General features: G+C 37.4%; 2 protein-coding genes across 4 annotated transcripts; one reads left to right on the top strand and one right to left on the bottom strand.

The window, feature by feature from the left end:
- The first annotated feature begins 2,264 nt into the window (after positions 1 to 2,264).
- LOC141712384 (pentatricopeptide repeat-containing protein At4g39530) lies at positions 2,265 to 4,914 on the top strand. Its single transcript, XM_074515303.1, has one exon. The coding sequence runs from the start codon at positions 2,398 to 2,400 to the stop codon at positions 4,912 to 4,914; it is 2,517 nt and encodes an 838-aa protein (XP_074371404.1). The 5' UTR covers positions 2,265 to 2,397.
- Positions 4,915 to 6,272: 1,358 nt separating this feature from the next.
- On the bottom strand, positions 6,273 to 7,776 carry LOC141712385 (uncharacterized). Of its 3 annotated transcripts, XM_074515304.1 has the most exons (3): positions 7,616 to 7,776; positions 6,696 to 7,286; positions 6,273 to 6,577 (listed from the first exon to the last, which is right to left on the bottom strand). In XM_074515304.1, the coding sequence occupies exons 1-3, from the start codon at positions 7,637 to 7,639 to the stop codon at positions 6,512 to 6,514; spliced, it is 681 nt and encodes a 226-aa protein (XP_074371405.1). In that variant the 5' UTR covers positions 7,640 to 7,776; the 3' UTR covers positions 6,273 to 6,511. The 3 variants fall into 3 exon arrangements, 2 of the variants coding, with proteins under 2 accessions (XP_074371405.1, XP_074371406.1); XR_012571586.1 differs by lacking the exon at positions 7,616 to 7,776 and adding an exon at positions 7,385 to 7,609 and having other exon boundaries at positions 6,273 to 7,286; XM_074515305.1 differs by lacking the exon at positions 7,616 to 7,776 and having other exon boundaries at positions 6,273 to 6,465; positions 6,696 to 7,609.
- Between the last annotated feature and the right edge of the window lie 16,931 nt (positions 7,777 to 24,707).

The raw sequence follows: 24,707 nt of genomic DNA, 5'->3' as shown, positions 1-24,707 counted from the left end.
CTTTCGCTCATACTTGCCTGTTTTTAAATTTAACCTCCAGTGAGGATTAACTTGCGTTGTTTAGCTGCATAATTCGAGGAAGCAAAGAAGAAGCTTTTCGAAGGTGGTTGGTCCAGGGTTTGCGGACTAGTGTAAGTTTTATTATGTAAATTGTTTATATTATATTATATTATAATTGTGTATTGTATTTGGGACTAGTATACTTCTTTTCGAAGTTATACTAGCGGGTTAAGTTTTAAGGTTGAGAATTATTGAAAAGAGTTTTAAAAGAAAGTGAAAAATTTATTTGTGGAATTTGGATATCTTGTTTCTAGAACTGTAACCTTAAAAGATCTTGGATTAGTTTGGGGTCATTTGTGCTAAATATCTTCCGCTGACATTTAATTATTGATTAAACAGGTTAATTTGGATTGAGGTTTTATAGTGACGACCAAATCCTTTGACCCCGGATTTGGGGGCATTACATAAGTACCTTTACGAACCCCTTGTAATGATGCTACAATCCTAGATCACCATATTCCCTATTGATCCTTGAAACAATTTTGATTCTTCTAACTTAAGTACCTTGTTATCATTGATTCAAGATCCCTAGAATTGCACATTCCTATCCTTGATTCATTTCCTTAACTTTGATTTCTTGAAATTGAATTTAAGAATGAATTTCGACTTGAAAGAGTCCGAATGATTTCATATTCTTGGTAATGATAAAATGAATTTAGAAAACCTACTTTTTCCAACTCAAGGTTTTCCAAACGAATTCCTGATGGATTGGATTGGGACGTAAAAGGCTAGTGGGACTAGTCCAGTCATAGTAAGAGGCTAGTGGAGCTAGTCCAGTTTAAGGCTGAAATTATGCCATTTGCTACCTTAAAGACCGGATGGAGGTCGGTACGGGCTGATCACCCGTATTATAATGAAATGAAAGATAAAGTGGTCCAATCAAGGGTTCCATATTGATTATTTTAAAAGGAATTGAAATTTCCTACTCAGTAATTGATTCTTTGAAAATGAAAATGGTTTATATTGCTTTGAAAAGAGTTGATTGTGATATTGTGAAGCTAATAACTCGTGAACCCTGATTGTTATTCTGTTGATCATATAATTGATTTCATATAATGAAAAGATTGTCGATTTCCTTTTTGAAAGATCTATTTTGATCCCTTAATGATTTGTGATGAATGTCGGCTTTCACCCTGTTTTGAGCCTTGTTCCTTGAAAACCCCAAATTTTTCCTTCATAACCCTTTCTTAACCCGAAAGATAGAAATCTGCTACCTAGATCTGATAAAGTAGAATGTCCTGAGATTGGTAAAGTATATTGTGGATTTTTGATATCATAGAACTGCTTTATAGTTATTTGCTGAGTTTTATACTCATATGTTTTGTTTAAATCTAACCATGGAAGTTAAGCAAGAAGATGGTCAGGTTTATGCGCACTGCTCATAAGAGCGTACCTGGTGGTCCCTATCGTGTTGAGGGCTTCCGGTTGCCAGAGCAGGTAGTAATGTTTTTTTTGAGTGAGCAAACGCTTAGCCAGAGAGTTGTAAAGATACAATGGGTTATCTGTCGGTTCCAAGCCGGGATCGAATATGATTATTAAATTTTATTTTGGGGTTGTAAGTTATAATGTATGATTGGTAGTTGTAATCTTGTCTAATACTTTATCTTGTTTGATCCTGTCAGCATCTAATCGGGGTTTATGTTTATTTAATTAGTAAATTAGAGGTGTGTGGGTCTTCATTTCCTTACCCCGAGATTGAGGGCGTCACAGACCCAAGTTTAAAAGTCTCAAGTTTCAAAACGTTCGGATGTTAAATTTTTCACTTTTAAGTAAAAATTACATTAAATTTAGTTTTTTTTTGAAAACTATTCAAGTTTAAAAATATTTTTGCTAAAATGCCTACTTTTTAAAAAAGATTGTAAAGTAATATTTTTTATTTACAAAAATTTCATTTTCAATTTTTTTTTTACAAAAATACGATTTTCTGCAACTTGATTAAAGTAGATGCAGTCTCGACAAGTTTGTACAAATTCATGCAACCTCAGATTTAATCAAAAAACCTGGATGTAATTAATTGGTATCTGATTGATTTTGTTTGTACCGTATTTTTTAAACCGTATTTTTGCAAATATTTTTATAATATAATAAATCTAAAAAAAAACTTGAAAAAAATTGTTTTTTAATAATTTCTCTTATATAATTTATCTCTTAATTTATTTACCATCCCCCGGTAGCCCAACTGCGCGCAACTAACATCTGAAAAGATAAACCCGGCTATATTTCTTTATCACCGACCGCAGCTCGGGCTCAATGTCCAAACATACGCTGTAAGTTAAGATTCTTACAAGAACCTTCCCTGAATGTTGTTAGGTTAAAATAAATAATGTGTTGCATAAAATGAGATACAACTCCTTACCAATCCATTTTTACACCACATTCTCATCAAACATTATTACATCATTTCCCCCCAAACAACCATTCAAATTTTCCACACTTCTTCACTCACCTATACACCATAAATATGACTTTGCTAAACTTCTACAAAATTCCCCACATGGCAACCCAATTGTACATTACCAAAAAACACATTCACAACTTATTATATCTGGCTGTGCTTCTGATACTTATCTTACCAACATGCTTATTGGTGGGTATGCGAAATGTGATTGTTTGGATAGTGCATGTAAGGTGTTTCATCAAATGTCTGAGAGAAACTTGATTTCTTGGTCTTCGATGATTTCTATGTATTCTAGACGTGGGTATGGTGAGGAAGCTATTAGGGTGTTTTTCGAGTTTAGGCGGAGTTTTGGGGAGAACCCAAATGAGTTTATTTTAGCTAGTGTTTTACGTGCTTGTACGCAGGTGAAGGGAGGGGAATTTGTGGCTCAGTTGCATTGTTTTGGTGTTAAGAGTGGTTATGATAAGGATGTCTATGTGGGTACTGGTTTGATTGATTTTTATTCGAAGAATGTGGGTGTGGAGGTGGCAAGATTGGTTTTTGATGAGTTGGTGGTGAAGAGTGCGGTTACTTGGACGACGATTATAACGGGGTATGTGAAGAGTGGGCGGAGTGATGTTTCGTTGAAGTTGTTTAGTCAGATGAAGGAAACGGATGTTGTTCCTGATAGGTACGTGATTTCAAGTGTTTTGAGTGCTTGTTCTGTTTTGGGGTTTCTTGAAGGTGGAAAGCAGACTCATGGTTATGTGTTGAGGAGGGGGGCGGAGATGGATGTTTCCGTGAGTAATGTGCTTATAGACCTTTATGTCAAGTGTGGGAAAGTGAGAACAGGACGGAAATTTTTTGATCATATGGTTATTAGGAATGTCATTTCGTGGACCACAATGATTTCTGGATATATGCAGAATTTTTTAGATTGGGAAGCTATGAATCTGTTTTTACAAATGAGCAGATTAGGTTGGAAGCCTGATGGTTTTGCTTGCACTAGTGTTCTGACTTCATGTGGTTCGCTTGAAGCTCTTGAACAAGGTAGGCAGGTTCATGCATATACCGTGAAGGCCAATCTTGATGAAGATGAGTTTGTGATAAATAGTCTCATAGACATGTACTCCAAATGTGACTCACTAACTGATGCAAGAAAGGTTTTTAGTAATATGTTCAATCACAATGTGATATCATACAATGCAATGATCGAGGGTTATTCGAGACAGGAAGATATTTTTGAAGCACTGTGTCTTTTCTATGAAATGAGGGTTAGAATGGTGCATCCAAGTCTTTTAACATTTGTAAGCCTTCTTGGTGTATCAGCTTCACTACTTGCTCTTGAACTGAGTATGCAAATCCATGGGCTTATCATAAAATATGGTTTCTCTTTGGAATTATATGTCGGTAGTGCCCTCGTAGATGTTTATGCAAAATGCTTGTTCGTGAAAGATGCAAGGCTTGTTTTCGAGGAGATGAACGAAAAAGATATTGTAGTATGGAACACCATGCTTTCTGGGTATGCGCAACAATCAGAAAGTGAGGACGCTCTCAGGCTATTCTTAAAATTACAGCACCACACAAGACACAAGCCAAATGAGTTCACTTTTGTTGCAGCTATCACAGCTGCCAGTAATCAGGCTAGTCTCCCACATGGGCAGCAGTTCCACAACCTGATCATAAAAACAGGTTTAGACTTTGACCCTTTTGTTACAAATGCATTAGTGGATATGTATGCCAAATGTGGAAGTTTAAAAGATGCACGAAAGATATTCAGTTCTGCAATCTGGAGAGACGTGGTCTGTTGGAATTCAATGATTTCTACAAATGCCCAACATGGACAAGCCGAAGAAGCTCTTAAGATGTTCGACGAAATGATTAATGAGGGAATTCAACCCAACTATGTTACCTTTGTCAGTGTGCTTTCAGCATGTGTCCATGCAGGGCTTGTCGAGGATGGATTCCGTCATTTTAATTCAATGTCTAGGTTTAGAATTGAGCCAGGTACGGAACATTATGCTTGCATGGTTTCTCTCTTAGGAAAGGCTGGTAAGCTGTCTGAAGCAAAGGACTTCATTGAAAAAATGCCAATACAGCCTGCAGCAATAGTATGGAGGACCTTGCTCAGTGCCTGTAGAATTACTAATGATGCTGAGGTAGGTAAGTATGCAGCAGACATGGCAATTTCAATTGAACCAGAAGACAGTGGATCGTATGTATTACTTTCAAATATATTTGCATCAAAAGGTATGTGGGCAGATGTTAAGAGTGTAAGGGAGAAAATGGACTGCAATGGGGTGGTGAAAGAAGCTGGATGTAGTTGGCTCGAAATGAATAAAAAGGTGCATGTGTTCACCGCAAGAGACAAAAGTCATCCCGAGTCCAACTTAATATATATGTTAATGGATGATTTAATATATCATATTAAAGGTTTAGACTATGTTCCAGATACAGCTACAGTGATGAATGAGTGAGGGTATAAAATCGACGAGCTCACAATTGAAACCCAAGTAATACATTCCCTGATATATGATTGATCTTTTATGCAGTTGGTATCCCTACGAATTTAAACTGACAACCCAATTTTAGGACCTATTATTTTCCTGACATGTAGGGTCATAGGGGGGTACATGACAATTAGAGGGCAGTGTTAGAACTGTAGTCCTGCTAAAGATTTATGCAACTGTGAATGCAATGCAGCAGTTTTGATTTGCAACTGAACAGCTGAGGAAGGACAATAGCATTTTCTGCTTCCTCGGATTCTGATCAAGGGTGATGGATGTGTTATTTGCTTCATTCCACATCCAGAATCATGATTCTAAACAAGTCAGTCTCTCAGAGCTGAAAGAAGATGGATATGAAATTGTGGATGCATGATAACTATAAAAGCCAAATGTTAAAATGTGCCACGAAGCACAGTGGCCTGGATCATTTTCACCTGGGCTTCCAAAGGAGTTGAATTTGATTATTTTAAATTTGAGATTAAAAATACTAATATATCCACTTTGGACAATACAATGTTGCTTTTAAATTTAATTGGAAATATGGGGTAAGTTATTCCTTTCAAATTTTCTTTTGAACTAGTGTATGTGCAATGACACGGTGCAGTGGTTAGGGGATCAAGTGCACAAACTACAAAGATTGGTTAAGGTATTAACTATAGACATTAATTTTGCTTCATGCTTTCATCTCTGGCCTTTCCTTTTGTGATCTCAAAGCATCTAATTGTTTGTGTATGTTGCATAATAATGGAGATATAACCATAAAACTTTTTGATGTTTTTTATTAAAAAAACAGGAACATAAACTTAAAGATGTGCAAATCATCAAAAAGGTGTTATGTTACAAGTTGGAATGCAGATCTCAGAATAGACCTGTGAGAATTGGCGTACTTGGTATGGGTAATTTGTTTTTAACACTTTACTTGAGTTCCTGGATTTTCGTGTACTGCTAATGTAAGGGCATTTAGGATTGACAGCGTGAGCATAAGCTGGAACTTTACGATACAAGTCAATCTGAGATTTTTGTACAGAGAGGTTCAACTCAGAACTGGAGAACTGAGAGAACCAAATGTTTTGCACTTCATTAATAGAAAAAAGTGCAGAACATTTGGTTCTCCGGTTTTCAATCTGATCCAGACCCTGCATATAGATGTATTTTCTAATAATTTTTTCCTAAAAGTAGGGCATATATGAAAACTGGAGTGTATCATACTACCTTTATAATCATGCATATGCATTTATTTTAAGCGAGTGTGGGTGTTATATGTTGCTTAGGTATTGCAGTAGCAACTTATTGAATATATTAAGCAGTATGTTTCTAACAGCAAATAGTGCAGTTGTGAATCATGAATTTAACACTATAATTGTATCTGTAGGAGTACATCAAGATTCACCAAACTACCAAGCATATTGCATCCTAGCTAAATTTCATTACATGATACCTAGGACGCTGAAAGATGTTCTTACTTGGAGTAGTTCATGGTTTATAGCAGCAGTTGAAATAGCTGAACGGGCTGCTGCTTCTCTGCACGGATACAAAAACCCAGTCTGATTATAAGCAAATCATGAATTTATATAAGCGAGATCCCAGTTGTATATATATTGTGGCTCATGGTGATGCTGGTTGTCGCATGTATCTGTGGCTAGCTCAAACAGGAGTGGTTAGTGTTGTGTTGAAATTTCCATAATTTCTAATTGTAAATTGACTTTTCACTTCCAAAAATGGAGACATCTTTTCAGAGAGCAGAGAGTTACCCGGCGGGAGACGGTTGTACTCAGTTTGTTTTTTGACCTAGAAGAAACCCTGCCGCTAGGCCTTGCTTTGGTTGGTTCAATGTTTAGCGAGGAAGACACTGCACCCCTAGGCTTAGATTTGGTGGTTTCGCTTTTTGGTCCAGAAGACAGTCCACCGCTTGGCTTTTCTTGTCTTAGTTTGCCTTCCCGGTCTATATGCCTAGAATCGGTGGGTTTGCTTTTTGGCCCAGAAGTTGCCCCACCTTTAGGCCTTGCATTTGTTGGTTCAACTTTTTGCGCAGAAGACACTTCACCCTGAGGATTGTTGGGTTTTTTTTCCATCTGGGAAGACATCCCGTTGTTCCGCTTTGCTGGGCTTGGTTTGCCTTTCGACGCAGAAGACACCACACCCTTAGGCCTTGCTTTGCTCGGTTTGCTGCTGATGATAGAGAGACTGCGCTCTGCTCCATTTCCAATGTTGGCTCTGGACGCATCCCTCTTATTTTGCTTCCTTGTTTCACTGATCTCTGAAAATTTTGCCCCGTAGCCTGGGACGTCTCCCCTTAGGTCCCAGCCCCCAAACTGTGGTACAGATACCCACGTCTCATGTTTCTGCCAAGCACACAAGATAATGCTCATTAGTCATTACAACCATGCAGAAGCCATTATCAAAACCAAGGAAGCTTGAGAAAACAAGATTTTTCTAATACAAGGAAGCTTGAGAAACCATTTCCCGTAAAGAAGAGGTCACGTAAAACGTAACTGACATATTCTACCCTCCTGTATATGGCCACTGGCCAGCATCCCGTTGCAACATCTTACCAACTCCAATAAAGGGTTAACAAGAGTTTCGTGTACACTGATATTTTGTCGGGACCCATTATCGGGGGCATTCATGAGAATAGTTTTTGCATTGAAGAATAAAGATGAGATGATCATACCTGCCTGCGATGTTTCACTTCCATCAGATAGATGCCAGTAATATATGATGTTTTCAAATAAGAGAAGGGAGAAAGTTAATCCCTCCTACACACACGTCACACGCGGAGTACCATTAAAGTAAACAAGAGATGATGAAAATTCAACAGGGGACGGAGAAAGCGATAATAAATTTAAATGAATAGACTTCGACTTGGTTGAAATAATTGAAGTCTTGGTGAGCTTGCAAATTTGGACTTCGCTGGTTCTTATTTTTTTTTTAAATTCTTAAATAAATTGGGTGTTAACCCCAAATGTCACTATTTGGGGTTAAATGACACTTAAAATTACTTTTTAAATTGTTGGCCCAAATTGTCACTTGAAAACGGGGATTCGAGTTATTTTTTCAAAATAAACGAAAAACGCAGTCTCGTGTTGAGTTTTAATTATAACAATTTTTTTAATTTTTTTAAATAAAAGAAAAACGCAGTTTTGTTTTGTGTTTTTGTTGAGAAACGTGGTTTCATACTGTGTTTTGGATGAAAACGCAATTTCACAAATTGTTTCGGTAAAAAACGCAGTCTCATATTTAGTTTATGGATATAAAAATGGCGTTTCAAACTTAGTTTTTCGTAAAAACGCGGTTTCTAACCGAATTTTTCTCAGGATGCAAAAAAAAAAAAAACAAAACGCAAATCTAAAATGAGTTAATATGAAAAACTCATCCTGAGATTACGTTTCGCCCCCATAAACATGAATTGAAGTTGCGTTTTCAATTTTTTTTTAAATATTGAAAACGAAACACGAAATTACGTTTTTTATTAATAACAAAAATTTCAACCGAAACTCCGTTTTGAAATGACATTTGAGGCCAATCATTCAGAAAGTGACATTTTGAATCAAAAAAGTGATATTTAGGGTTTTTTTCGAATAAATTTGCGTTAATGTTAGTTTAATTTAAAGTGAAACATTATTAACTTTGAACATGGTAGGAACCATTTGTTGGTCTTTGTAAACGGTAAAGTTCTATTTTATCCCGAGCCAAATTTTTATGAATTACGACATTTAGCTTCAATACCGGTCAGGCTAGGGAAATCTCTCATTTTCCATGATTTACGAAAAAGCAATGTCGTAAAAATCGGGAATCGGGAAATATCGGTCGAGTTATCGATTTACGATTAATTAAAAATCGGGGATTAATCGGAGTAAAAATCGGATGTATTATAATATTAAATTATATTTAATATATTATTATGATTATATTAGTTATTTATTAACAAATATATATTCATTATATCATAATTTCTATAATTATTTATTTTTAAATTAATATAATATTTTAATTTTAATAAATAATTATAGATACTGCAATAAATAAAAATTTGTAAAAATAAATCGTATTTTAAAGATCGAATCGGTCGGATACTTTGTAGGGGATTAATCGGGGATTAATCAGGAATTTTTTTAAAAATCAGGGATTTTTAGAATACTGCGAAAAAGTAAGAAAAAAATATTTGCTTGAAATGGACATTAGCACCCCCATGTGGTCATTAGCAATGTGTAGTTTCGACAAGCTCACTGCAATCTCAAATTGTCCTCACAATTTTTATATTATCAGTTCAAATCTCAGATTAATATAGATATGTACAGAGTATTTGTTAATTAGCATATACTACTGATACCTTTCCCTTGAAAAAAAAGAAGAAAGAAGCAGATACGGATACACACAAATTGCGCGATTACAAATAAATAACACAAACTAATTACATACATTTTCATCGCAGTAGTCACTATCATCCATCTACAAAAACAAAATACAACCAGCAGAGTTGTTTCTAAATAATTTTCGACACAGAAAACCTTGAACACTAAAAAGTTGTTACCAGGGAAGTTTATGCTTTCACACAGCAGTTAAAGTAGCTGAAAATGCTTCTTCTTGTCTGTAAATGACAATGCCATGAGTCAAATAAGAGCCAGATAAATTGTTATATCAATAAACATCTTCAGTTTAAAATTGTGATCATATTAAGAAAGGAGGTTTCGGACTCTAGACTCTCCTAAACTTGTTGAAATTATGTTAAGTTATTAGCTCTCCTAAAGCCTTAGGCCCCGTTTGTCTACCAACTTATAAGTTACTTATAATTTATAAGCCCGTAATGACTTATTTCGGAGCGTTTGTCGACCCAAATTATAAGTTGGATTTACAACTTATAAGCTGATAAGTTGAATGTTAGTAACAACGTACTTATTCTCAACTTATTTTGAGTTTTTATATTTTTTATTATCTTCAGTTCTAAATAATTTGTTCTAAACTATTTTTCTAATATAATAATAACGAATTAAGATAACTTTATTTACAATTTAATTATTTTTATTCAATTAAGTAAAAAAAAATTCTGACTTTTATCTAAACACTTACATAACTTATAAGAATTTATCTACTTATCACTTTTAAGACACTTATTCATTTTAAGTCATAAGTTACTTATTTTATAATTTTCCAAACGGACACTTAGGAAGTTAGAAAGAGACTTAATTGGATCCCAGATTTTTTAACAAAATCCACCTATCAGAAAACCGGAGAAGCCAGATCTAAGTTGTATATCTCATGGCCCATTCTAAGAGCAAGTCCAATACAATGCTATCTTTGGTGCTATTGCTATAATGCAAAAATAATCGACTCCAAAAGGGTGTCATGCTTAGATGTAAATATGCATATATATATGTATTCTTGGTTCTATATTTGAAACCAAGGATGAATATATGAATCCTTGCCACATCATCTATTATTACAAATGGAGGGGAAAAGTTAAATAATTATTATCTTGTACATCTTAAAATATCAAAACAATATTAAATTAAGTAGAAGTTAAAAGATTTATAAAAATTTGAAACTAGTTATGAAACTAGCATTAGAGTGCAATTTTTATTTTAGTATCAAAAACCACTTTCTGATTTCAAATTATAGAAATAGCTACATCTATTTTAACATCATCATTGGACTTACTCTAATGTTGGTTGTTGCATATGTAAACATCATACTTTATCGTGTGGCTACCTTAAATAGATGCAACCCCAGTTATGACCAGATATGACATTTGCTTCTCTTAGGAAGCATGACTATTGTAATAACCCCAAAATTTTTCAACTTTTTGTAACCCTTGTGAATAGTGTTTTAGCTGAATGAAGAAACTTTTCACGCCACACTATGTAGGGGTTCTGTTATGGATATTCTGGGATATTATTAGTACTCTATGAAGTATATAAGTGTATGTAAAGATCGTCAGAATCCAATTCCGAACACTATGGTTTTTCCCGGAAATCCACAAGATACGGAGAGAATTGAGTATAAGGTAACAGGATAAAAAGGATTTAAATTAAAGGATTATAATAGAGGATCATAAAAAGGAATATAATGTATTGAGAAAGGTTAAGGGAACCTAAGTAATAAGATCCCGGGTATGATCCTTCAAACGATAAACGAGAACGAAAGTTAAGCGAACCGTATAACAGATCAGCGGTCATTAGGCAAACGATTAGGAAGTTAATCAAAGGGATTAGTGGGAATGATGTCATCCAACCAATAGAAAGAGGACAAGGAAGGGAGGATGACATCATGAGGATGACATAAGCATGACATGGGAAGGAAGGAGGTGTGGTAGCTTTGTAACCACACAATTTCAAGGGCAAGAAAGTAATTGACTAAATCAAATACAAAACAAGTCAACCAAGCCAAGTAAAAATCATTCTCATCAAAAATCAAAAGCAACCAAGGCATTAGTTCTTCATTGCTCTCAGCTTTCTTGCTTTTTAAAGGCAAGATTTTTCAAAATCCAAGATCCAAGCTTCCTAAATTGGTAAGATAATTCCCTAATCACCTTCATGCTTAGTTAGGACTATATCATGAGTTTAAGCCATTAATTATTTCTCAATCTTCTTCATTTAATCAAAGAAGAAGACAATGAATAGTGTTTTCAAGTTTTTAACTTGAACTTTTTCTTGTTTTTCTTGAAGATCCAAGCATTCTTAAGACTTCTCAAAGCTTCTTAAGGCTTCCTAGCTCCACCCACCACTTCAAGGAAGGTATACCATCTCCAAACCCTAGATTCCTATATATTATAAGATGATTTTGATTAGTGGGTTGATATTGTAGCTTGTTGTTATGATTTAGAGTTTGGGATTTGGAATGGTAGTGAAATGGAATGGTAATTGTTGTGGTTTTGATTTAAAGGAACTTAAGTATGATTAAAGTTAAGTTTAGGCATAAGTATGAATGATTAAATTGAATTGGTTGGGGTTGTTATGATGTGATAAGGATGGATGTTGGTTGTATGTTGGATTTGAGGTTGGTTTGTGGTTGGTTTTGTATGGTTTAAAATTTGGAAATCGCGTAAACATAGCCGTCGTAACGTCCGATTTTCTTTGGACTGTTTTTGTGCATAGCATTAGGACCCGAGAACCCCCTGCTAGATTATGACCACTGCCATGTTTAGATAGCTCATGTTACGAGCTTCGTTTTGATATGTAGTTCGTTCGATTCCGATGCACGGTTTAGGAGAAACGACCGTTTCAAGTAACGGCGTTTCGCGAACGAAACTTTTTCCCTCGCCTTACTTTGAAATGTAGGTTAAAGACCAAAAAGGGTTAATTAATGTATGAAACATTTATGGTAAGTGTGTTAGGCAGTTGGTAAGACATTCGCGAAAGAATCGCTTTAAAACTCGTAAAGGTTAAATTATTAAAAATGGTGGAGCCGCGGGTACCCGAGTGACTTAAGCGAATCGGTGAGCGCAAAACAAGCGTTAGAATCTAAGTTAGTTAAAGTATAGATTTACAAGTGATTTTGGTTTAATTCCAACTTACTTGTTGTTTATAGGTTATCAGACTCGTCCCGAGCCTTTCTCACCCCCAAGTCGCTCAGGCAAGTATTCTATCCGTTATACTGTTGTTGTGATGTATACACTTGTATATGCATTATCTTGCGATAGATGCATGTTGGTTATTTAGCAAATTCTTGCGATATATTGTAGCATGTGATATGGTATATATGCATGCCTGTTTCATATTCTTGAAATATATATCTGTTGGTTCAGTTGATAATACCTATGCTAGAGGATAGCGGTATCTTGCATATACCCTTAGTATAGGGACCCAAAGGTGAAAATATTTTCTAAAACCGGGAGTCGAGGATCCCGAGTAGATTTTGTATATATATGGATATGGATATATATATATATATATATTTTATATATATATATGGTTATAGTTTTCCAAACTATTAATCGAATAAGGTTTATTCGATAACTTTAAACTTTATTTATTATTGAATATTATTTCGAATATTATTCGAAGGCGTATGACTCCTTTTATTTGTTTATCTGATATTATTTGAATATTCATTCGAGGGCTTATGACTCTTTTATATTATTAGTGAATATTATTGAATATTCATTTGAGGATCTATGACTCCGATTATTTGCTGAAATATATTCTTTATTTTATTAAAGAATAAGGTGTTAATAATCAAACTTATTTTCGATTATTCAAATAAAGATAATACTTTCATATAAGTATATCTTTGGTTATTTAATACTCGTTTCAAGTATAAGTTTTAATACTTCTACTTCAATTATTTTTATAAAGATTATTCTTTATGGGAATATTATTTAAATAATAATATTCAATCATTTTCTAAATATTCTGGGGACTGATTTACTTCATTAAATCAGCTTTACTCCAAACACTCTTTAAAGTGTTTTCGAGTCTTCAAAATGATTTTTAAAAGTCAGAGTGGATCCCAAAACTCTTTTTTTATATTTAAGATCTTCCTTTTAAGGGGATTTAAATACTCGCTCAAAACCTGGGGAATCCGGCTCTGTGGTGTATTTTATATTCGCAACGAGGTTGCAGTTTTGGTAAATGAATTGATTACTTGCCCAACGTTCGGGAAGTAAGCCCATCTAATTGAGTCGGCATAAGCGACAGGCCGGGGTACGGTCTATTATTGTGTAAGTGGCTGGGTGGCAGTCCATCAACGCGTGAGGGGCCGGGTAACGGTCTAGCGCGAGGTCCTAATGCGGCCAGGGTGATGACCGGTGAGGAATTCATCCATCTACAGTAGAAAAGGTTACTTATTGGTATCTTTGCCTGATCAGCAAGATATCGGGTTTATGCCAAAATTCTTTTCCTTTCCAAAATTCATTGGATGTTTCAAACTCTGTTCATACTTTACATAACAGAGGTTCCAGGAAATGTTTTAGAGATATATATATGTGGATATATATATATCGGGACTAAATAAAGTATCTCATAACTTTTTCATTCAACAATATTTCAAAGATTGAATCTATTCAAGTCTCAACTTGTGGTCTCATCTATGGGATGTTTTTCTTAAAACTTATAATACTTTGAACGGTGGTAGTTCAAGTAGCTTTATAAATGATATAAGCGTGGTGAAGTATTGGTAACTTCATTCCTTGTTTTTACTTATATCTAGTAAGTAATTATCTTACGCATGATAGAGATTCTAGTAAGTATCCATTTAGATACTTATATTATTGTTATCACTATATGTATTATCTTGCGAGCTGTAAGGCTCACTCTTGCTTTATTTCTTCATCACACAACAACAGTTAGGAGAGATGGCCAGACTCCAGCAGACCCAGCGCAAGCGCGTGGGAAGCCAACCGCGTCTTCCCGATGATGTTGTAGCTGCTATAGCTGCAGAGGTAGATCCATTGTAGTTCAGACCATCTACTTTTGAGAATCAAATTATGTATAATTATAACTTGTGGCAGATAATGGCAATTAACTGTAAATTTATCAAGTAATCATTTTGGGTTGTAATAACTTTTAAATGGTGGATTCAAAGACTTGTACTTATTTCAATTTCATCTCTGAGACTATAACGGGTTGTGGTGTGTGTTAGTATGGGGTCACAGCATGAGGTTATTATTATTAATTAAGTGAAGTGATATTGTGGAAAGAAAGACCGTGACAACCCGAATCCCCGACCCCGGATCTGGGGGTGTTACAGAAATGGTATCAGAGCTAAGCGTTATAAACCTCAGAGATGATGCGTCGATATAATAACAAACTCACAAAGATAATAAGAACTCTTGCCAAGTTCATGGTCGGACTACTTAAAGTAGTGCTGACAGTTAAAACCCTTACGAGAACCCTTATAAGTATCATGATAGTAACTTAGCTCGTTTAATGTGTAGGCGCCTGAGATAGAGGACCCCGAGATGTTCGAGCGTGAGCATGATGAGGCATTGTTAGATGTTGAGGATCAGGAGGAGCCTGAGACAGAGGTCATTGCTGTTTCAGATGAGGAGGACCCCTCAGAGGAGTCAGAGACAGAGGTTATTGCTATTCCAGATGAGGAGGACCCGGATGAGGTCCCAGTAGCTGAGGAGCGTGTTGGACCTATGGTAGTGTATGCTGGTATCCCTTTACCCACACTTCCGGTGGTCAGAGCCCCTACCCCTCCACCACTATCTTGGATTCCTGATGATGACAGCTCAGAGACCCATACTTCCGAGCCTAGGCAGACCGAGGAGGCACCCTCAGCGGCTCCGGATTCACCACCTCTTGACCCTGCCCACAGGCAGTCTTCGTTAGCTCATGGATATGTTTAGGATGTATTGAGGACCCGAGTGGCTGTTGCCGAGGGCCGACTAGATGAGGCCAGGAGGGAGTTGGATGCAGAGAGGGCGGGTAGGCGTACCCGAGCTTATGAGACCAGGGCTTCTATACCCCGATCCTTGAGGAGGGAGCTTACGGGGATAGAGCTCACATCCCGAGCGAGGCTCAGATCGCTCCAGGGGGACAGGCATGGTAGGATCTCCAGGCGGCAGACCGACTATATCTTCCGTCGTGCGATGGAAAGGGTTTGGGAGCTGACCCGCTCCGGTGTGTGATTCAGGATTGATGATGGAATAGTCTAGTTGTCTAGTTAGCCGAGGCCTTAGTAAGAGCCAATTTTCCGGGATAGTTGACTTGTATATAACATCCCTTTTTCTGACTAGACAGATAGACTCTGGTGTATCACTTTTGGGATAGATGACTGTAACACTGTTGTACTTTTGACCAGATCAAACTATGTATTTCTCACATTATGTATATATTTGTTTCCTTTCAGTTCAGTTCCATAGTGACGGGATCACTGTTTTATCATTATTATTACTGCACTTCGTATTAGAACTTTCTTAAAATAATAGAATTGCGATATACGTTCTCCCCATTATAAGAGCTGTGCAAGGCACAATGTTGTATATGATTGTGACCTAACGTTGAATTTTCCCAATAATTGTTTTTATTATTATCAGAATCATGCCGCCAAGAAAGATTGGAACTAGGGCGAACCCTGGATCTGAGGACCAGGGAAGCCATAATCAGGACAATAGAAACCAAGAACACAGTGAAGAGGAAGATGAGGATTATGTGGAACAGGATGACTCCCTGTATGAAGAGGAAGAGGAAACATATGATGTTGAGGGATTTGAGATAGAGGCTGAAGAAGGAGAAACCGAGGTTGAGCAACCAGTACCAAACCCAGGCATGGATCCCATGAGCCAGTTCATGCAACTCCTAAGACAGAATTTGGAACGTCAACCCAACCCACCCCCTCAAGGAAGTAACAATGCAGTGGCAAACTCTTTCAGGGCTTTTAAGTCCCTTAAGCCCCCTGAGTTCCACGGATCAGCCGACCCAGTTGAGGCAAGGGCATGGTTAAAGGAAATGGAGAAATCTTTTGAGATTTTGAGTATCGATGAGGCACAGAAAACTGTATTTGCTACCTACCTTCTGAAAGGAGAAGCTAACTACTGGTGGGAGGCCAAGAAAAACATGGAGACAGATGCTATTATAACCTGGGAGAGATTTAGTCAGTTGTTTCTGGGAAAGTATTTCCCGAGGTTTATGGAAAACCAGATGGAGCTCAAGTTCTTGGAGCTAAAGCAGAATAACTTGTCTGTAGCAGAGTACGAAGCGAAATTTACTGAGTTATCAAGGTTTGTGCCGGAGTTTATGAGCACCGAGGAAAAGAAAGCTAGGAGGTTTCAGCAGGGACTGAAACCATGGATTCAGAATAGGGTGGCAATCCTTGAGCTTACGGACTATGCCACTCTGGTGCAAAAGGCAACGATTGTAGAAGTCGGAAGTGAACAGATGCAGAAGGAAAGAGAGAAGAAAGGAATAAAGAGGAAAAGTATGAGCATGGGTGGAGGTTCCGCAGGAAGGAGCTTCCCAACTAGATTTAATCGAGGAGCAGTGTCCCTACCAGGAAGGAACACTGGGTTTAAGCGGCCAATGAGTGTGAGTGTGAGCCAGGGCGGCCAGAAGTCAAGAATGTCCTATTCCAACCAGTCTCGACCCCCATTGCCAGCCTGTAACATATGTGGAAGGAATCACACTGGGGAGTGTAAAGAAAGGCCAGTAACCTGTTTTAAGTGCGGTCGGGAGGGCCACTATTCAAATAAGTGCCCATCATCAACCCCTGCCGTCGTTCCAACCACCAATTGTCATCAGTGCGGACGCCCAGGTCATTGGAAGAAGGAATGCCCAATGAACAAACCAGCAGCTTCGGGAGCAAGCAGGGCTGCTTCCAATAAGCCACCTACTGCGAGGACTTTCAACATGACAGTCCAGGATGCTATGAAAGATTCAGATGTGATAGCAGGTACCCTTTCTCTAAATTCAGTCAGTGCAAATGTTTTATTTGATTCGGGAGCAACTAAATCTTTTATATCAAAGGACCTTGCGCGTAAGTTAAGACTAAGGCTGAACCCTTGATAGAACCCTTACAAGTAGAAATAGCCAATCATGAAATTATTCCTGTTAACCAGATTCACCCCGCCTGTGAGATAGGCATAGGGGAGCAATCTTTCAGTGTTGATCTGATTCCTTTTAAATTAGGGGAGTTTGATGTGATTTTGGGAATGGACTGGCTATCTAGCAACGATGCTCAGATAGACTGTAAAGGGAAGAAAGTTAAGTTAAATATCCCCGGGAAGAAAGAAGTTATATTTAGAGGAAAGAGGCAGACGCAGAAATTTTTGACTATGGCCCAGGCCAAAAGGATGCTACGAAAAGGAAGTGAGGCTTACCTAGCCTATGTGGTGGACACGCAGAAGGAGGTGCCCAACTTACAAGATATTCCAGTAGTCAACGAATTTGAAGATGTATTCCCACAAGACCTTCCGGGATTACCACCCGATAGAGTGATTGAATTTGCTATTGAGTTGGCCCCAGGGACGGCGCCAGTTTCAAAAGCACCTTACCGGTTAGCCCCGTTAGAAATGAAGGAATTAGCTATCCAATTGCAGGAACTCTTGGATAAGGGTATGATAAGACCCAGTGTGTCTCCGTGGGGAGCACCAGTTTTATTTGTTAAGAAGAAAGATGGGAGCATGAGGTTGTGCATAGACTATCGAGAGTTGAACAAGCTAACCATAAAGAACAGGTACCCATTGCCTAGAATAGACGATCTGTTCGACCAGCTAAAGGATGCTATTTATTTTTCCAAGATTGACCTGAGAACTGGATATCACCAACTAAAGATTAAACCCGAAGATATTTCCAAGACAGCGTTCCGTACCAGGTATGGGCATTATGAGTTCTTGGTAATGTCCTTTGGATTAACCAACGCCCCAACGGCTTTCATGGATTTAATGAATAGAGTATTTAAGAAGTACTTGGACAAGTGTGTGATAGTTTTTATCGATGATATTTTGATCTACTCAAGGACTGAGGCAGAACATGCAGAGCATTTGAGGATAGCTCTAGGAATACTCAGAGAGGAGCAGTTATATGCCAAATTCTCGAAGTGTGAATTCTGGCGGAATGAAGTACAGTTTTTAGGACATGTGATCAATAAAGAAGGAGTATTGATCGACCCCTCCAAGATAGAGGCGGTCTCAAATTGGGAAAGGCCAACCACACCCACAGAGGTAAGGAGTTTCATAGGATTGGCCGGCTACTATCGTAGATTTGTACAGGACTTTGCGAAGATCGCAACCCCTTTGACACGACTTACTCGTAAGACAGAGAAGTTTGAATGGACGGAGAAATGCGAGAACAGTTTTCAGGAATTAAAGAAAAGGTTGATAACGGCTCCGGTATTGGCATTGCCGGACGGAAAAGGAGATTTTGTGATATATAGTGACGCGTTGCACAAAGGATTAGGATGTGTGCTTATGCAGCACGGTAGAGTTATTGCGTATGCGTCCAGACAACTGAAGGAATACGAGGTTAGATATCCTACTCATGACCTTGAGCTCGCGGCAATAGTATTTGCTTTAAAAATTTCGAGGCACTACTTGTATGGAGAGAAGTGCGAGATTTTCACAGACCATAAGAGCCTCAAGTACATATTTACGCAGAAAGAGCTCAACATGCGCCAGAGGAGATGGTTAGAACTAATCAAGGACTATGATTGTGAGATTCTCTATCATCCAGGGAAAGCCAATGTGGTGGCTGATGCCCTTAGTAGAAAGGAAAGACTCAGAATGATAACGACTTCGGAAGAGTTGATAAGGGATTTTGAGAGAATGGAAATAGAAGTAAAGGTAACCGGAACTGGAACTGAAAAGCTTTTTGAGATCTCAATGCAGCCAGAGTTATTGGAAAAGATCAGATTGTGTCAGGAGAAAATAATGAATGAAGGCAGAGAGTCAATGACTGGAGAGGAGATCCATACTGAGAAAGATGATAAAGGGATAATGAGGTATTCCTACCGAATTTGGGTTCCGAATGTTCAAGAACTTAAAGATGAGATTTTGGATGAAAGCCATAGTTCAAGGTATTCCATTCACCCGGGAAGTACCAAGATGTATAGGGATTTGAAGGAATATTACTGGTGGCCCAACATGAAGAGGGACGTAGCAGAATGGGTAAACAAGTGTTTGACTTGCCAAAGAGTAAAGGCAGAGCACCAGAGACCCAGTGGACTTTTGCGACCCCTGGAGATTCCCGAATGGAAATGGGAACAGATAGCGATGGATTTTGTTGTAGGCTTACCAAGGACGAAAGCCAATCACGACGCCATTTGGGTAATTATAGACCGACTGACAAAGTCAGCTCATTTCATTCCTATCAATGAGAGATACACAGTCGATAGACTGGTGGACATTTACCTTAAGGAAATAGTGACGTGACATGGAGTCCCAGCGTCCATTGTCTCAGACCGAGACCCTAGGTTCAACTCCAGATTTTGGAGGAGCTTTCAGGAATGTGCGGGGACCAAGTTAAATATGAGTACCGCGTACCATCCCCAAACGGATGGACAGAGTGAAAGGACCATCCAGACACTAGAGGATATGTTGAGAGTCTGTGCAATAGACCTTAAAGGAAGTTGGGATGATCACCTGCCGTTGATCGAGTTTTCTTATAACAATAGCTTTCATGCTAGCATCGGAATGCCGCCTTATGAGGCCCTGTACGGAAGAAGGTGTCGATCTCCCTTATACTGGGATGAAGTAGGAGAGCGGAAGATGCTCGGACCCGAAGTGGTCCAAAGGACCAAAGATATAGTGGATCTTATCAGAGGGCGACTTGTAGCAGCCCAAGACAGACAAAAGAAATATGCAGACCTAGCCCGAAAGGACAAGGAATATGAAGTAGGGGACTTAGTACTGCTGAAAGTATCCCCTTGGAAGGGATTAATGAGGTTCGGAAAGAAGGGAAAACTAAGCCCAAGATACATTGGACCTTTTGAGATATTAAGACGGATTGGAAAGTTAGCTTACGAGCTAGCCCTACCCCCTAATTTGCAACAAGTTCATAATGTGTTCCATGTGTCAATGCTAAGGAAGTATCATCGGGATGCCAGGCACATAGTGGAGTACGAGCAGGTGGATATGCAGCCAGATCTAACTTACGTGGAGAAGCCAGTAAGGATTATGGATAAGAAGGAGCAGGTGCTTCGGAACAAAGTGATCAAGCTAGTCAGAGTACTATGGCAGAATCATAATGTGGAAGAATCAACTTGGGAACTAGAGAGCACAATGCTAGAAAAGTACCCCCATTTGTTTTCTGTTTGATTCCGGGACGGAATCCTTTTAAGGAGGGGAGACTGTAATAACCCCAAAATTTTTCAACTTTTTGTAACCCTTGTGAATAGTGTTTTAGCTGAATGAAGAAACTTTTCACGCCACACTATGTAGGGGTTCTGTTATGGATATTCTGGGATATTATTAGTACTCTATGAAGTATATAAGTGTATGTAAAGATCGTCAGAATCCAATTCCGAACACTTTGGTTTTTCCCGGAAATCCACAAGATACGGAGAGAATTGAGTATAAGGTAACAGGATAAAAAGGATTTAAATTAAAGGATTATAATAGAGGATCATAAAAAGGAATATAATGTATTGAGAAAGGTTAAGGGAACCTAAGTAATAAGATCCCGGGTATGATCCTTCAAACGATAAACGAGAACGAAAGTTAAGCGAACCGTATAACAGATCAGCGGTCATTAGGCAAACGATTAGGAAGTTAATCAAAGGGATTAGTGGGAATGATGTCATCCAACCAATAGAAAGAGGACAAGGAAGGGAGGATGACATCATGAGGATGACATAAGCATGACATGGGAAGGAAGGAGGTGTGGTAGCTTTGTAACCACACAATTTCAAGGGCAAGAAAGTAATTGACTAAATCAAATACAAAACAAGTCAACCAAGCCAAGTAAAAATCATTCTCATCAAAAATCAAAAGCAACCAAGGCATTAGTTCTTCATTGCTCTCGGCTTTCTTGCTTTTTAAAGGCAAGATTTTTCAAAATCCAAGATCCAAGCTTCCTAAATTGGTAAGATAATTCCCTAATCATCTTCATGCTTAGTTAGGACTATATCATGAGTTTAAGCCATTAATTCTTTCTCAATCTTCTTCATTTAATCAAAGAAGAAGACAATGAATAGTGTTTTCAAGTTTTTAACTTGAACTTTTTCTTGTTTTTCTTGAAGATCCAAGCATTCTTAAGACTTCTCAAAGCTTCTTAAGGCTTCCTAGCTCCACCCACCACTTCAAGGAAGGTATACCATCTCCAAACCCTAGATTCTTATATATTATAAGATGATTTTGATTAGTGGGTTGATATTGTAGCTTGTTGTTATGATTTAGAGTTTGGGATTTGGAATGGTAGTGAAATGGAATGGTAATTGTTGTGGTTTTGATTTAAAGGAACTTAAGTATGATTAAAGTTAAGTTTAGGCATAAGTATGAATGATTAAATTGAATTGGTTGGGGTTGTTATGATGTGATAAGGATGGATGTTGGTTGTATGTTGGATTTGAGGTTGGTTTGTGGTTGGTTTTGTATGGTTTAAAATTTGGAAATCGCGTAAACATAGCCGTCGTAACGTCCAATTTTCTTTGGACTGTTTTTGTGCATAGCATTAGGACCCGAGAACCCCCTGCTAGATTATGACCACTGCCATGTTTAGATAGCTCATGTTACGAGCTTCGTTTTGATATGTAGTTCGTTCGATTCCGATGCACGGTTTAGGAGAAACGACCGTTTCAAGTAACGGCGTTTCGCGAACGAAACTTTTTCCCTCGCCTTACTTTGAAATGTAGGTTAAAGACCAAAAAGGGTTAATTAATGTATGAAACATTTATGGTAAGTGTGTTAGGCAGTTGGTAAGACATTCGCGAAGGAATCGCTTTAAAACTCGTAAAGGTTAAATTATTAAAAATGGTGGAGCCGCGGGTACCCGAGTGACTTAAGCGAATCGGTGAGCGCAAAACAAGCGTTAGAATCTAAGTTAGTTAAAGTATAGATTTACAAGTGATTTTGGTTTAATTCCAACTTACTTGTTGTTTATAGGTTATCAGACTCGTCCCGAGCCTTTCTCACCCCCAAGTCGCTCAGGCAAGTATTCTATCCGTTATACTGTTGTTGTGATGTATACACTTGTATATGCATTATCTTGCGATAGATGCATGTTGGTTATTTAGCAAATTCTTGCGATATATTGTAGCATGTGATATGGTATATATGCATGCCTGTTTCATATTCTTGAAATATATATCTGTTGGTTCAGTTTATAATACCTATGCTAGAGGATAGCGGTATCTTGCATATACCCTTAGTATAGGGACCCAAAGGTGAAAATATTTTCTAAAACCGGGAGTCGAGGATCCCGAGTAGATTTTGTATATATATGGATATGAATATATATATATATATATATTTATATATATATATGGTTATAGTTTTCCAAACTATTAATCGAATAAGGTTTATTCGATAACTTTAAACTTTATTTATTATTGAATATTATTTCGAATATTATTCGAAGGCGTATGACTCCTTTTATTTGTTTATCTGATATTATTTGAATATTCATTCGAGGGCTTATGACTCTTTTATATTATTAGTGAATATTATTGAATATTCATTTGAGGATCTATGACTCCGATTATTTGCTGAAATATATTCTTTATTTTATTAAAGAATAAGGTGTTAATAATCAAACTTATTTTCGATTATTCAAATAAAGATAATACTTTCATATAAGTATATCTTTGGTTATTTAATACTCGTTTCAAGTATAAGTTTTAATACTTCTACTTCAATTATTTTTATAAAGATTATTCTTTATGGGAATATTATTTAAATAATAATATTCAATCATTTTCTAAATATTCTGGGGACTGATTTACTTCATTAAATCAGCTTTACTCCAAACACTCTTTAAAGTGTTTTCGAGTCTTCAAAATGATTTTTAAAAGTCAGAGTAGATCCCAAAACTCTTTTTTTATATTTAAGATCTTCCTTTTAAGGGGATTTAAATACTCGCTCAAAACCTGGGGAATCCGGCTCTGTGGTGTATTTTATATTCGCAACGAGGTTGCAGTTTTGGTAAATGAATTGATTACTTGCCCAACGTTCGGGAAGTAAGCCCATCTAATTGAGTCGGCATAAGCGACAGGCCGGGGTACGGTCTATTATTGTGTAAGTGGCTGGGTGGCAGTCCATCAACGCGTGAGGGGCCGGGTAACGGTCTAGCGCGAGGTCCTAATGCGGCCAGGGTGATGACCGGTGAGGAATTCATCCATCTACAGTAGAAAAGGTTACTTATTGGTATCTTTGCCTGATCAGCAAGATATCTGGTTTATGCCAAAATTCTTTTCCTTTCCAAAATTCATTGGATGTTTCAAACTCTGTTCATACTTTACATAACAGAGGTTCCAGGAAATGTTTTAGAGATATATATATGTGGATATATATATATCGGGACTAAATAAAGTATCTCATAACTTTTTCATTCAACAATATTTCAAAGATTGAATCTATTCAAGTCTCAACTTGTGGTCTCATCTATGGGATGTTTTTCTTAAAACTTATAATACTTTGAACGGTGGTAGTTCAAGTAGCTTTATAAATGATATAAGCGTGGTGAAGTATTGGTAACTTCATTCCTTGTTTTTACTTATATCTAGTAAGTAATTATCTTACGCATGATAGAGATTCTAGTAAGTATCCATTTAGATACTTATATTATTGTTATCACTATATGTATTATCTTGCGAGCTGTAAGGCTCACTCTTGCTTTATTTCTTCATCACACAACAACAGTTAGGAGAGATGGCCAGACTCCAGCAGACCCAGCGCAAGCGCGTGGGAAGCGTCCCGCGTCTTCCCGATGATGTTGTAGCTGCTATAGCTGCAGAGGTAGATCCATTGTAGTTCAGACCATCTACTTTTGAGAATCAAATTATGTATAATTATAACTTGTGGCAGATAATGGCAATTAACTGTAAATTTATCAAGTAATCATTTTGGGTTGTAATAACTTTTAAATGGTGGATTCAAAGACTTGTACTTATTTCAATTTCATCTCTGAGACTATAACGGGTTGTGGTGTGTGTTAGTATGGGGTCACAGCATGAGGTTATTATTATTAATTAAGTGAAGTGATATTGTGGAAAGAAAGACCGTGACAACCCGAATCCCCGACCCCGGATCTGGGGGTGTTACAACTATCAATCAAGTTACAACCAAGCAATACTTATAATTGCCCAACCACGCACACAATACAAACAAGATTAACTTGTATCCTTAATAAATATGTTATACTTATAATAATGGAGTTGAACCCGTTAAAAAT

The sequence above is a fragment of the Apium graveolens genome, chromosome 3 (genome assembly GCF_009905375.1).
Source record: "Apium graveolens cultivar Ventura chromosome 3, ASM990537v1, whole genome shotgun sequence".
NCBI lineage: Eukaryota > Viridiplantae > Streptophyta > Magnoliopsida > Apiales > Apiaceae > Apium > Apium graveolens.
The sequence above is the reverse complement of the archived record's forward strand: the minus strand, read 5'-3'. Positions and strand labels throughout refer to the sequence as shown.

Coding starts and splice junctions, on each gene's coding strand:
- LOC141712384 (XM_074515303.1), top strand. CDS start 2,398: ATGAGATACAACTCCTTACCAATCCATTTTTACACCACATTCTCATCA.
- LOC141712385 (XM_074515304.1), bottom strand. CDS start 7,639: ATGGAAGTGAAACATCGCAGGCAG. Junction 7,287..7,615: donor AAGTGAAACATCGCAGGCAG/GTATGATCATCT, acceptor TGTGCTTGGCAG/AAACATGAGACGTGGGTATC. Junction 6,578..6,695: donor GTACAACCGTCTCCCGCCGG/GTAACTCTCTGC, acceptor AGCTAGCCACAG/ATACATGCGACAACCAGCAT.